The sequence below is a fragment of the Carassius carassius genome, chromosome 14 (genome assembly GCF_963082965.1).
Source record: "Carassius carassius chromosome 14, fCarCar2.1, whole genome shotgun sequence".
Lineage (NCBI taxonomy): Eukaryota > Metazoa > Chordata > Actinopteri > Cypriniformes > Cyprinidae > Carassius > Carassius carassius.
In genome coordinates this window covers 30,141,459-30,155,308 of record NC_081768.1, presented here as the reverse complement: position 1 = coordinate 30,155,308, position 13,850 = coordinate 30,141,459, and the positions used below count along the sequence as shown (strand labels likewise).

At 37.0% G+C, this 13,850-nt stretch overlaps 1 protein-coding gene across 1 annotated transcript; it reads right to left on the bottom strand.

Annotated features, from left to right (window-relative positions):
- Window positions 1-4,190: 4,190 nt before the first annotated feature.
- On the bottom strand, window positions 4,191-12,349 carry LOC132157546 (uncharacterized). The gene is made up of 9 exons (XM_059566920.1): window positions 12,318-12,349; window positions 10,076-10,256; window positions 9,853-9,958; window positions 9,678-9,764; window positions 9,446-9,595; window positions 8,858-9,366; window positions 7,433-7,632; window positions 5,947-6,106; window positions 4,191-4,464 (listed from the first exon to the last, which is right to left on the bottom strand). Exons 1-9 carry the CDS (start codon window positions 12,324-12,326, stop codon window positions 4,313-4,315), a joined length of 1,554 nt encoding a protein of 517 aa, XP_059422903.1. The 5' UTR covers window positions 12,327-12,349; the 3' UTR covers window positions 4,191-4,312.
- Window positions 12,350-13,850: the final 1,501 nt, after the last annotated feature.

Here is a 13,850-nt window from a genome sequence, read left to right as displayed (position 1 = left end):
TACGTCGGGCTCGATGACGTCAAGCTCGACGCTTGTTTTGCCACACCCATAACACTGGTAGTTAGGTGAGATGTGGAAACCCAGCTGTGGAAGTCCCAGCCTGTGCGATTTACACCTGTGTGTGTGTTTTACTTTCTTTTGATGAATGTAAAGAATGAATGTGCATTACACGAAACGCAGCAGTCTTAGTCAGTGGGTTTGCAGTTTTACTTAAGGGCCTCTCTACCTGACTTTTTCAGAGTAGGGTTATTAAATGAATATAGTTTCATGTTTGTCATGCCTTCCGAGAGGAAACAGGGTTGACGGTAACAAAGCTGACTGTTTAACTTGATTCCACAAGCTGAAACTAAAGTTATTCTTAGAAAGAGAACTGAACGCTACAAATATTCACACCCTGCTGAAAAAAAAACAATAGAAACCATCACAGAAATTCCAATGGTCTCCACTGTGAAAGCAATGGATCAACTTTTAACCATTAAAACTGTTATAAATGGTTTCCTGTAGTGTTTTGGGACATATTCATCAGGACTGGTTTTAGTGGACAGATTACAGAAGAGACTCACAGGGACCATTGCAGTTTCCATTCAAACCAATACATGTCCCATTATAACCAGTTAAAACCATGACAAACTCTGTGATGGTTTCTGTTGTTTTCTTCAGCAGGGCTTTTAAATAGTTTACTATACAAAATCTTGGTAACAAGTCTGAACCCAGTATGTATACTGTATGTTTTGTCACATCAAACTGTGTGTATTTGCTAAAACAGCAAACGGAAAAGGAGAAATATGTTACTGGTTGTAATTGCCATATTAAAGGGTTAGTTCACCCAATAATCAAAATTATGTCAATAATAACTCACCCTCATGTCGTTCCAAACCCGTGAGACCTCTGTTTATCTTCAGAACACAATTTAAGATATTTTAGGTTTAGTCCGAGAGCTCTCAGTCCCTCCATTGAAGCTGTGTGTACGGTATACTGTCCATGTCCAGAAGGGTAAGAAAAACATTATCAAAGTAGTCCATGTGACATCAGAGGGTCAGTTAGAATTTTTTGAAGCATCGAAAATACATTTTTGTCCAAAAATAACAGAGACTTTATTCAGCATTGTCTTCTCTTCCGTGTCTGTTGTGAGAGAGTTCAAAACAAAGCAGTTTGTGATATCCGGTTCGCGAATGAATCATTCGATGTAACCGGATCTTTTTGAACAAGTTCACCAAATCGAACTGAATCGTTTTAAACGGTTCGCATCTCTAATACGCATTAATCCACAAATGACTTAAGCTGTTAACTTGTTTAATGTGGCTGACACTCCCTCTGAGTTCAAACAAACCAATACCCCGGAGTTATTCATTTACCCAAACAGTACACTGACTGAACTGCTGTGAAGAGAGAGATGAAGATGAACACCGAGCCGAGCCGGATAACGAACAAAACATTTAGTCGTTCACGAGTCAAGAGCCGTTTCTGTCAGACGCGTCCGATTCGAGAACCGAGGAGCTGATGATACTGCGCATGTGTGATTCAGCGTGAAGCAGACTGACACAGAGCGTCTGTACCGAACTGATTCGTTTGCTGATTGATTCTGAACTGATTCTGTGCTAGTGTTATGTGCGCTGGTAAACCGAAGGCTTGAATCAAGGGCAATCATCGCCAATGATGTCATTACGTCGAGCGCAAAAGAACCGGTGAACCGTTTTCTTCAACCGGTTTATTGAATCGAGCTGTCCGAAAGAACTACTGGTGATCTGAAAACCGATGCAACCGGTTCTTGACTCATGAACGAGTCATTATGTGGCTCGGCTCGGTGTTCATCGATGTTGGAACGACACAGGCCCGGCTCCACGGGGGGGCCAGAGTGGGCCTGGCCCACCCAATCAGAGGCTTGGCCCACCCTGGCCCCACACCACATAACAGTGTGTACAACAAAAGTAGTGCGATATTCAATTCAGCTCCAGATAATACGTTATTTTCTAATTTCCCAACCCCCTCTTTTTCCCCCTCCGCGACAGACAGACTTAGCTCATTCACTTCGCAACCTTTGAGGTAAACAGACGTGCTGAATTATAAAGCAATAAACCACAGTAACAGCCTATTCATTTTATTAGAACTATTAGTGAACTCAATTACCACACTATAGTAGCCTAATAAAATACAACATGTACAGGTTTCTTGTTCCGAAAGGACAAAAGAAAACAATTTTAGCTCACCAGGACACAGCTACCACCTCCTCATTCGTTTGCGGCAATGAGGTCGGAGAAATGGATGAGTCGAGTTCATCAGCAGCTTCCGATGGTGTCAAAAGCACAAATACACCCACTCAAAAATGCAGCAATTCTGTCCCAAATTATTTAAACAGATATAGATGTTCCGAACAATGCTTCATGAGAGGAAAAAGAACCTTGTGCTTTTAGCTCATGAAAAAGCAATAACACATGAACTGGACATCGGTGAGTTTGTAACCGAATTCTCTAAAATGAGTAGAAAGCTAATGCTGTAAATATTATAGTGACAGAAGTAGATCTTTTTTAAGACCTGCCCTGTTTTCCTCAAATCTAAAGTCACTAAACTGATACAATCTCTATTGTGTGGTTTAAAAAAAAAAAAAAATGTAAATAAAATATATAAAAAAAATAAAAATATGAATGTACAAAATATCAATGGCCAAAAATCAGTAATTTTATACTATATTAACAGCTGTGAGAATTATTCTTAAGAAAAACAGCATTTCAGAACAAATTAACATTTTTAGTTTGTAACACGTTTGTTTTAGTTGATGTAAATAGTTATTTTAAAAGAACTGCCCCTTTTTATCAAATCTAAAGTTACTTCATTGATACAAGATCTGTTAAGGGGTCAAAAAAAATTTACAAATGCAAAAAGAGAATGTAAAAATAAACATGTTAACCATTTATATATATATTTACACTTTATGAGAGAGCTGTTTTGTAGAATGACCCAAATACTGTGTGTCCTGAGCAGAAACCTGAGCATATGATTGATGGGCGAATCCTTACCAGCCGGTTCTGATATCATACCCCCGAACTCTTTTTGGAGGGAGAGAGAGATGTTTTTCGGCTGCTTGGTATCAGCCACGGCCGTGGCTTGAATATTCTGTAGATCGCGATGCATGCTTTTGTTTTCCCTGTCGAGTGTTCGGTGTTGCTTTCTCTGAAAATGACACGTTCGTTTCTACAGGTTTTCGAAACTGGAAAGCAGCATTAGAACGTGACCGTGGTCTTCAAAAACATGCGTGCAGCCAAGCTCATTTACAAGCCTCGACCTCATGGACAGAGTTTTGCCGCCGATCGGTGTCAGGGGAGACCGTAGCATGTTCCCACATAGCAAATTTTCTCTGGCCCAGCTCCGGCCCACACAACCAGCTTTTGCTTGGCCCACATACCGCAATGAATGACGGTCCTAGTGTGGACCAGGTCTGGATTCCAGACAAAGGCCATACATGGGCCATAACTGGACCAAGTCTTAGCCAAGTTAATTACCCATAACTGGCCCAGAATTGGGCCAGATCAAAATGTAACATTGGAATCAAAACATAACCTTAAGTAAACCATATCAACACCAGTCTTTAACCAGAAAGCCCAAAACTGAGCCACACCTGAGCATGATCCAATTTTTCTGTGGCCCAGCTCTGGCCCACAAGACTTGGCCCACATACCGCAATGAATGACAGTCCTAGTGTGGACCAGGTCTGGATTCCAGACAAAGGCCATACATGGGCCATAACTGGACCAAGTCTCTGCCAAGTTAATTACCCATAACTCCAATACGCTGGACCAGATGAGTTCCACGTCAGCCTCAACACCACCATAACCAAGCCACTTACACACCCCTGCCAGATAAATAGTCACACCAAGACAGTATTCTGAACAAATATTTAATTGTGTTAAACATCAAAGCATTGGCATCTGTTTTTTCATCATGACATTTTTCCGTTGTACAAACTCCTCTCTAAAATGACACTCCTCTGTCAGTTCAGCTAAAAATAAATAAAAACAAAAATAAAACAAGTGCCGTTTTTTTGGTTTATGATGTTTCACTTTAAATGTTACTGGATCATCAAGTTTCATTGCCTAGTGCTTGAACGTCCATGTTTCTGGTCACGAACAAGATTCACTAAACATATAACACTAGAACATGTTTCATCAACAAGTTTCACTTCACAAAACACTTGAACGTCCACGTTTATGGCTAGGAACAAGTAGAACTCTTCAAATGACTCTGAAACAGTCATGATTCTGTCACTGAACAAGTTGAACTCTGGACAGAGCTTTTGAACATCCAAGCCTAAAGCCTGTTAACCAGTCATATTGTCCTTATGCACTTTGCTCTTCATCCTTTCTTTCCGTCCACCATCTCTGTCTGGGGCCAGATACAACCATCTTTTAACGGTGGAATCAATGTCTTTCTCTGTGGCATCGGATGTTAGGCGGTTACGTCTCACAGCCGCTGAAAAACACAAGCACACATGATGTATAATTAACTTATTCATCATCAGGTAATGTGGATATTGAATCAAATGCAATATTACAACAAAAACTGAACCCAGATTTAAATTCAAATTCTGACTGTCTACTACAGGTGAAAGATCATTCAAGATGTTTATTTTTACTTTTTTTTAATTCAGTGTATGTTTTTGTTATGCAACCTTGAGCCATATACATAAAATGTTCTCTCCCTCCTTCACTTTCTTAATCTCTAATATAGTGCATTCATGCTCAACTATGCTGGTTCCAGATTAGTTTTTTCCATTCATGCTTTAAAAATTTAAGTAAAGAGAGAAAAAGAGAAAAAAAAACCTTTGTGGGGTCAATCTCCACACTTAACTTTGATTTGAAGGAATTTTTTTTTTTTTTTTGAAAACTGGACAAAAAGACAAAAGGTACAATACTGTGTAATTGAAGGCTTTATAAAAATAACTGCAATCCAATGAAGCACTGCATAATCAAATTAAAAACAGCATGACAGTGTAGTTTTTCAAAAAGAATTCCACTTTCAAACTATTACTTAAAATCTATTAAAATAACTTTTTTATATTAAAAGTATAAATGACAATTTATATTTGTAAGGATCCACCCACCAGCCACAAAAGGAATCCAGTGGCCTGGTCGAAGGTTTAATGTATATTTTGTCTTTTACTTGCGCTTCTAAATTTTTCAGGATTTAATTTCATTTTTAGTCTAACTCCATGTTCAATCTGACTCTAATTTCAAGTGATCATTTAATTTAGGCAAAATTAATAATTAAAAACTGATCACAAAAATCAATTGTATGTTAATTTAGATATTTGAATATTCTGCAAATCTGATACTTTCATATTCATATTCATTATTCGTTTATTAAGGACCTAACATTGCTCAGAAATTCACTCTTTGAACAGTGAACGCACAGACACAAACTCGCCAGTTCTGTAACTTACTCAGTGAATACATGGTGATTATAATACTTTTAAATACTCAACTACTCAATGCTCAATACTGTTTATTACTTATTGTCACCTTAATTTAAAGGTTGGCAATGTCAAAATTCAACATATTACAGTATACGGATCTTCATAAGTAGGGTTGGGTATTGTTTGAAATTTTCCGGTTCCGATTATGGTTCCATGTAAATGAACTATTATAAAGTGCCACCACCAGACCCGGAGATCGGCTGAATGGATTTGAAAACGGTAAAACTCAACTTTTTAACTCTAGGGAAGTTGGAAAATTAGCCTATTTTTTTAAAAAGTGGAGTGTTCCTTTAAGGATGGGTGAAGGGACAGATGAGAAAATGGTCTTTCTCCCAAATCTTCCCGTCAGATTAGAAAGTTTATTGTTTTGTTGGATGTCATGCGTGTTGCAAGAGTTCCTGAGTTTTGGATTCACAAGGAATTGATTTCATAAGGAAATAGTTTCACTCCTTACATATTGGGAATAAAAGGCAACTTACCAATCACAACATCTCGTATCTGTAGGCGTAGGAAGCTAATCTTTCCATTCAATCCTCTCATGTTAACTTTCCTCGCCAAGGAGTTGGTAAACAGACCATGCATGATTCTCCAAACAGACTCCTGCACGTCCACCCCACCTTTAAGAGCCAGTGTGTTTACCTGAAATCATTTATGTAATTAGTTTTAAGCAGTGGTTTAATATTTTAGAACTTCAATCACTAAATACAAAGATTATTATAGTTGAAATTGGTCCAAAAATTATCTCTCTTAAAAAAAAAAAAAACTATTGTGTGCTCCCGAGAAACTGTTTAGGTGTTCACACATTACAATTTCTGGCTAATCTACTGTAAACCATTTCCTTTGTGCGTCACTGCCATTTTACTGTGGGAAAAAGGAGAGCAGAGATGCAAATTATTAAGGAAGATGGCTTTCATTAAGGCCCTGTACGCATGGATAAGTTTTTTGTTCGTTCAGTGTCAAAAAGAAGTTTGAAAAGTTTGAAATGATCAGCAGTATCCACCTTATTTTTCACCTTGTGCTGAAAACTTTGAACTGTTATTATAATCAGTTCAGATGTCATTATCTATCACAAACACACTAGTTTGGAAAGAAAATATTTTTACCTTATACAGCATTTGAACAAGCTGGACTTCGAAACATGTTGCGTTTATATATATATATATATAGTCTTACATAATGGAAAGCAGTTTTACAGTATTAAAAATGAAAAATTGTGTCAGTGTTTAATTTCATCAGAAGTACAAGTCTAAAGCCCTCAAAAGCATATTTATCTAGCAGATGTGTCAGTCTGACCATTGGGCTGAACAAAAGATGAGCATCGCCATAGATGACTTATGTTATGTAAAGGGGAAGCTCATGAGTCAGCCAATGATAAACAACATGCAGCTAGGTTCAGGCTACATATCCAACAAAATCCAAATCTGCACTTTTCACTGTACCAATTTTTTCTTTTCTTTTTTTCTTTTATGAACCTTTCACCCTATACATTTTTATAAACATGCAGAACAATGCAAACGGAGCCGCTGTGTGCCCCATACAACATCTAGTCATAGTTTTTACAAACAATATGATTACAACAGTGTGATCAGAACATCCAGTGTTCATTATTGTGTGGGCTTTCATGGCTTTGCTTAAACAGTTAGGCCACCAAAAAATAAAGTTTGTTTTAGTTTATAAAGTTTAAAAAAAAAAAAAAAATTGTTGTTTAACTTTAGAAAGCCTTTATTAACACCCCAGAGCCATGTGGGTTGCTGTAATGATGGATGGAGGATTTACTTTTTTGGGGCTTCAACTAACCAAACTAACAAATTCTGTTAATCTGAAAGGTGAAAAAAATGAATACACCAATAATTTTGATTTTTGGGTGACCTATCACTTAAAGCTAATGAGAGAAAAAGAAACTTATTTAGAAAATAAAAGCCAGCCAACTAGGATTTAATGTTATAAAAAGAAATGCTCACATACCAATTGCTTATGGAGGTCAGGAGTACTCCGCAGGTTCCCCTCCATGCTCTGTAGAGAAGTGAGATCTTTGAGAGGCAACAAATTTCGATCTAGGCCTATCTCTGTCTCCTGACTTGATTGCATACACTGGAGGGTCTTCATGATAATTCGCATTTGGTCCATAAGCATCTCCTGTTTTGTTAATATATTACGAAGAAGAACTAAGAGGAAAAAAAGAGAAAGACAGACAGATTCGTTTTTTTGTTGTCCAAATTTTACTTGCCACACACCTATAGAAAACATAAAATGTCTACATTTAAACAAAATTTAAATTCAGAAACCTATAAATTGCAATTATATACCAAAACACTATTGGTGTTGACATTATTTAATAAGTATAAAAACAACATTACACATGCATTCACATGGGACACAGCAAGCAAGGGAGCACTAAATAGCTATCAATTTTATAGAGGAAGTGTTTTGTGCAGATGACTGAGCATGCATAGATTAGGGATGGGCATTTTTGGCAATTTCGATCATCGATAGGTTCCAAAATCGATTAATCGAGTACTCAGGGGGAGGGGCTTGTTCAGTGGAGGGGCAATGCCGTAATGGAGATAATACAAATCTGTTATGAAAATGAATGTTAAATATAAAAATATGACATGCAAACATGTCTATCAAACATGAACACATGATTATAACAGTTAGATTATGATTATGATGCAGAAATGTTATTAAAAAAGAAGCATCTAAAAAAGAATAGCTGCCTGAGGTAAAGCTGACTTTATGCCAATAATCTGAAACCTGTTCTATGACACTTCCTATGATATTAATCAGATAACTTGGATACATAACATTGATGTTAACATTACAACTTGTATCTGTACAAAAGGCTGCATATGCCAGTGAACTAATTTATGCACTAGCGAGAGAGAGTGAGAGATGCAAGAGAGAGAGCAATATGACCTTCTCAAATAACTCAATCATTGTCGGGCATTACACTTGAGCATGAAACTAAACATGTAATATTCAGTGCATTCAGCATGTTAATAAATGTTAATATCCCAATGCACCCTATATTAGATTAATTAGATGTAGCCAACCCCTAGATATCACTATGTGACTTCGAAGCCATGCATTGCTCTCTTCTCACGTCTATAATTTGAACCTCATGCTGTTGCAAGCTAAACAATAAGAGCTCATGGTGCCACCCAAAGTGTTGCTGTAACTAATCAGAATTTTTTTCCACGATCATCGTTTTCATGATTGATCATCGCTGTCACGGCCGAGTACTCGATCACTGTTGCACATCTCTAGCAAAGATTGCGGAAAATCACTGGCAATGTGAATTAAGCAAAATCAGACAATCCTGAGGCTAATCCCATGACACACTATCAGTGCATTCTCTGTGTGAAAAGGGCTAAACACTAATATACTCACAAATTTGGTGACTGGATGTTTGCTCGATGTCCGTGGTCTGGTGTGGCTGAGGGAGCCTTGAAGGTTCGGAGTGCCTTTTTTTATGGATCTCTTCACTTTTATGGGCTGGTCTTCTGACCTCAACCTTGGCCTGGCTTAAAAGGGTCTCAGTGCTTGATTTACTTGATGTGCAACTTTCGGAGAGAACATTCCAGCCTGAGGATAACATAGCAATGCTGGTCTGCTGACTTGAGTGGATCTCAGGAGTGCTGTGGCAATCTGCATACAAGTCAGGACTGTAGCAACTTGGGAGAAGATTGGGACTCTTTTGGCCATGTGGACGAAGGTGAGGACTGCTTTGGCCATGTGGACGAAGGTGAGGACTGCTTTGGCCATGTGGGCTAACATCAGGACTGCTATGATCGCGTGGACGAAGGTCAGTTCTGCCTTGGCCACTAAGGTGGAGGTTGTCTACTGCAGGAGAAATCTGTTCCCTACAGATCACTGGAGCATTAGGTAAGGCATACCTCCTGCAAATTACCAAACATCTTAGTCCTTTAACAGCTGTGATAAAATGCACTGTAATTTAAAAAGGCTGATGTTTCTTACTTTTTTTTGGACTTTGTTCCTTTAATGCCTTCCATCTCATCATTGCGGAGGTCAAGAGTACTGTGGAAGATCTTAGGGCAGTTTGGCTTTCCTGTGTCTAATTTGTTGGCATGTCTAGCAATTTTCGGAGCATCGGGTATAGAATACCTTCTGCTTAAAAGTACAAAATGTCTTAGTCATTTATCTGCTGTGATAAAATACATTATCATTATAAAAAGCAGAAGCTTCCTACCCTTTTCTTGATTTTGGTTCTTTCAGGTGCTCTTCCATCGCATTATCATCGTCGTCGTCTTCTCCAGGGAAAAGAATGTTCTTGGGTCTAAGATCACATTTATCAATTTCAAGATAGGCTTTTATTTGTAAATGTGGTGCAAAACATTAAACAAACAAACCAAAACCAAACCTACATTCTTTTTCTTTGAAATGTAATTGGTGAGTCTCCTCCATCGGTCTGATCAATGTCTGTGTGATCAACAGCAAGAGGTAGTTTACGTCTAGCTTCCTTATAGTCATCTGGAAAAACAGCATCACACAAATTTACAAAGTAAAACTGTGATTTTAACTATTACTTATTACTTTTAACTTTTTATAAATATTCAATTTGAAGAAAGTGGTGGCAAAACAACTCACGTGACGTGAAAATAATTCTGGCCTTATGGGGCTTCCAGTCATCTCCAGGACTCTCCTGTGATTTCACAGCTTTTGTTATATCTATCTTATTTGGAGGCCACATGCACTCTCCATTTTTAATCCAGACTGAAGGCACAACTTCAACCTCATTTGTCTTGTCAAAGACAACAATGTGAAACATCTAAAGAGACAAGAATGTTCCTTAGCCAACTATTATACACAAGCATCTTCAGAGTTATTTCTCTTGATGCAGGAGTGGAACAACAACAAATTTGTTTCGGAATGGCAATCTCACATACTTCTGCAGCTTCTTTCCTGTCATGAAACACTTGACATCTGTGGAGAGGTTGGAAGCCACGTAAATTCCCAACTCTTTTGAATCAATAGGATATTTAAAGAAGTGTTCCACCTGTTTATATTCATTGCCCACAAGGTATACTGCACCTTTATCCTCAACAATGTTTTGGACTAAAACCAACTTATTGTCAATTCTGACACAAGAATCTCTCTCATTGAGCTTCACAACTACATCATCAATTGCAAGAACTTTAAATTGATGAGCTTGTTGCGAGAAGCACTCTGGTACTGGCCCATCCGTATGTTCTTTATCCAATTTTTGAATGGCCTCTTCTACATCACAACTGTAGTTGCTATTTTCTATCTCTGACAATCTACGCATCACCTGAGTCAAAGGATTGCATGGCCCTCGTACCAGTTTTTTGAGTTTTCCTAAGAAATTTTCAAAGGGAAATCCTGATATTAGATCTAGATTGCCATGGATTTTGACATCTTCACTGAGGTGCACCAGGCCATGAATATTGTAAACCAAAAACTCTTCACCATAAAGCTGGCCAAAGTGTTCAACAAATGAACGCAACAGAGTATTTGCAAAGTCATTCATCTCCATACAAAATTCTGGACTTGCCAAAATGTACACAGCTACAGACAAAAGCATGAAGTTGTCATAGATTTGAGGCTGTAAAACACCATTCAGCACAACTGGACCAGTGTATAACAAAAATTGGCGTAGCTCTGTTGCTTTCCATCTACATCGATCTGCCAGTGCCCGAGGCCTTCGAGCAAACTCACTTGGAATGTAACTTCTCAGTGCAAGAAGTCTATCTGACACCATGGAAGCTTGAATGGATGATATGCGACAGTGCAAGGGACCGATGGTGCTGATCCACAAGTCTAAAAGACGCCGCATTACACCCAGACAAACCAAGTGCATGTAATCGTGAGGGAAACAAGTGACCATGTCAATGCCAATGTCTGTAAGAGGTGAGTGCTGAATGTGGTGTTCATCATCAGTTGCTTGCCTAAAACTCTCATCAGTTCTGCGCTTTGCATTCACCTCAGGAAATGTCATTCGATTTGATTTCCAGACACCTGTTTGATGACACTTGTCACATCCATGATATGCAGTGTGTGACTTCACACCTCTGATGAAGGCTCGGGCAGGGGTATCGCACATAACAGAAACAACATTCAAAAAGAATGTTTTCTGCTTGAACAGAAACCCATCCCTCAACATTTTTAGCTCGTGAACCAGATCATGAAGATAATCAGCCAAAGAATTTGGCTTTGAAGTACCACAAAAGAGTCCAATCAACACTGGTGCCTTAGTGTGACCTTGCAGCAAACCAAGAATCGGCCAAAACTGTGTACTAGTACTCTTGAAGAGTGGTAGTCCATCAAAATTCAACTGTAGTTTGAAGACATGTTTGTCTGCCACAGTATGCCAAACGTTATCAAGGATTTTCCTAAAAGAATTCAGAATTCCACAATAATGGAACACACCACCAGCTATACTGCTAATGTTGTATCTTGTTTTTGTTTTCAGCAACGTTCTTCCATCCTTAGGCAGAGAGGAATGATGGACTTTGAGAATGGTAAGAAGTGCTGACAAAGCAATTAATGAAATTCCAAATTCAATTGCCCAATCTACTAGTGAACACTGCAAATCTCTCTGACTACAAGGATCTCGAAGATCAGACTGGTCCTCAACAGAAGCTGCAGCCTCTTCATGTACTTCCTTATCCTCAACATCTTCTTCAATATTCACTTGGTCACTTGCTTCATCACTAATTTCCATGTCTGATTCCCCCGAAGCATCAACACAAACACTTAACTCCGAATCGTCCTCCACCTCCCCCTCCCTATGTTCCACATCGTCAATCAATTCACTGACTAGTTTTCGTGCCCTTCTTCTGGAATTGCTCCTATCATTGTACTTCCATACCTTATCCATACCGTGACTTTACAGAATCTTTTCTTCCTCCTAAAAATAAAAAATAAAAAAGACATATTATTTTGTTTTTAATGGACTATAATTAAATACCAGAAAAAGAGAAGTTTTTTTCAGCCTCTGCTTGCATTCTGAAAAAAGTCTGTAACAATACAGTTGTAATCGCGAAAGCAAACTAGCTTTAACAATGAAATGATTAGCAGTTTGATGATTAACTAAAACCACTAATTAAAAACAATCATTAAAACTCAATACATAGATTGTATTGAGGATGCAGTATACTGTATATTTTCAAAACTTAATTACAAATTATTTAGTTCATTTAAAAAACTTATTATTACTTAATATATTCAAAGTGAAGTAGAATAAAAGAACAATACCCCTTTTTCGAGCATTTATTTAATTTCAACATGACAAATTCCAAAATATTGGTTGAACAATTTTATTTTTATTTTAACATTTAATATACAGTACGGGCCAAAAGTTTGGACACATTACTATTTTTAATGTTTTTGAAAGAAGTTTCTTCTGCTCATCAAGCTTGCATTTATTTGATCAAAAATACAGAAAATAAATATAATATTGTGATATATTATTACAATTTAAAATAATTGGTTTTCAATTTATTATACATAAAATTATCATTTATTTATCTGATGCAAAGCTGAATTTTCAGGATCATTACTCCAGTCTATCAGATGATCCTTTAGAAATCATTCTAATATGACGATTCATTATCAAAGTTGGAAACAGTTCTGCTGCTTAATATTTTTTCTGAACATGTGATACTTTTTTAGGATACTTTGATGAATAAAAACTAAAATAACATAAAAATAAAAATAAAAAAGAAGCAAATGTTTTAAAAATATAAATCTTTTGTAACAACAATATACACTACTGGTCAGTAATTTGGGGTCAGTAATTTTTTTCTTTCTATTTTTGAAATAAATAAATACTTTTATTTAGCAAGGATGTGTTAAATTGATAAAAAGTGATCATAAAAAAGATTTTTTTTATTTTTATAAATGCAGTTATTTTTAACCTTTTATTCAGCAAATATATTAGGCAGCAGAACTGTTCCCAGCACTCATAATAAATCAGAATATTAGAATGATTTTTAAAAGATCATGTGATAGACTTGAGTAATGATCGTGAAAATTCCGCTTTGCATCACAGAAATAAATGATAATTTAAAGTATAATAAATTGAAAACCAATAAGTTTAAATTGTAATAATATATTAAAGTATTAAATATTTAAAAAATGTTCTGTATTTTTCATCAAATAAATGCAGGCTTGATGAGCAGAAAAAACTTCTTTCAAAAACATTAAAAATAGCAATGTTTCCAAACTTTTGGGCCATACTGTATAGTTTTACAGAAATTTTTTCCAACCACAAATACCATAACATGCAACCCTAACTTGCATCATCTACCAAAGATGATTACATTTAAGTGACATAACATAATGACTGACTTTATGGACATGTTAGTTTATTGTATTTAAAACTGCGTTTAAACAATTGGCG

Excerpts from the sequence above, each read along its gene's own strand:
- LOC132157546 (XM_059566920.1), bottom strand. Across the intron at positions 9,765-9,852 it reads ACATTTCAAAGAAAAAGAAT|ACCCAAGAACATTCTTTTCC; the intron begins GTAGGTTTGGTT and ends ATGTGATCTTAG. Across the intron at positions 4,465-5,946 it reads GATACGAGATGTTGTGATTG|CGGCTGTGAGACGTAACCGC; the intron begins GTAAGTTGCCTT and ends TGTGTTTTTCAG.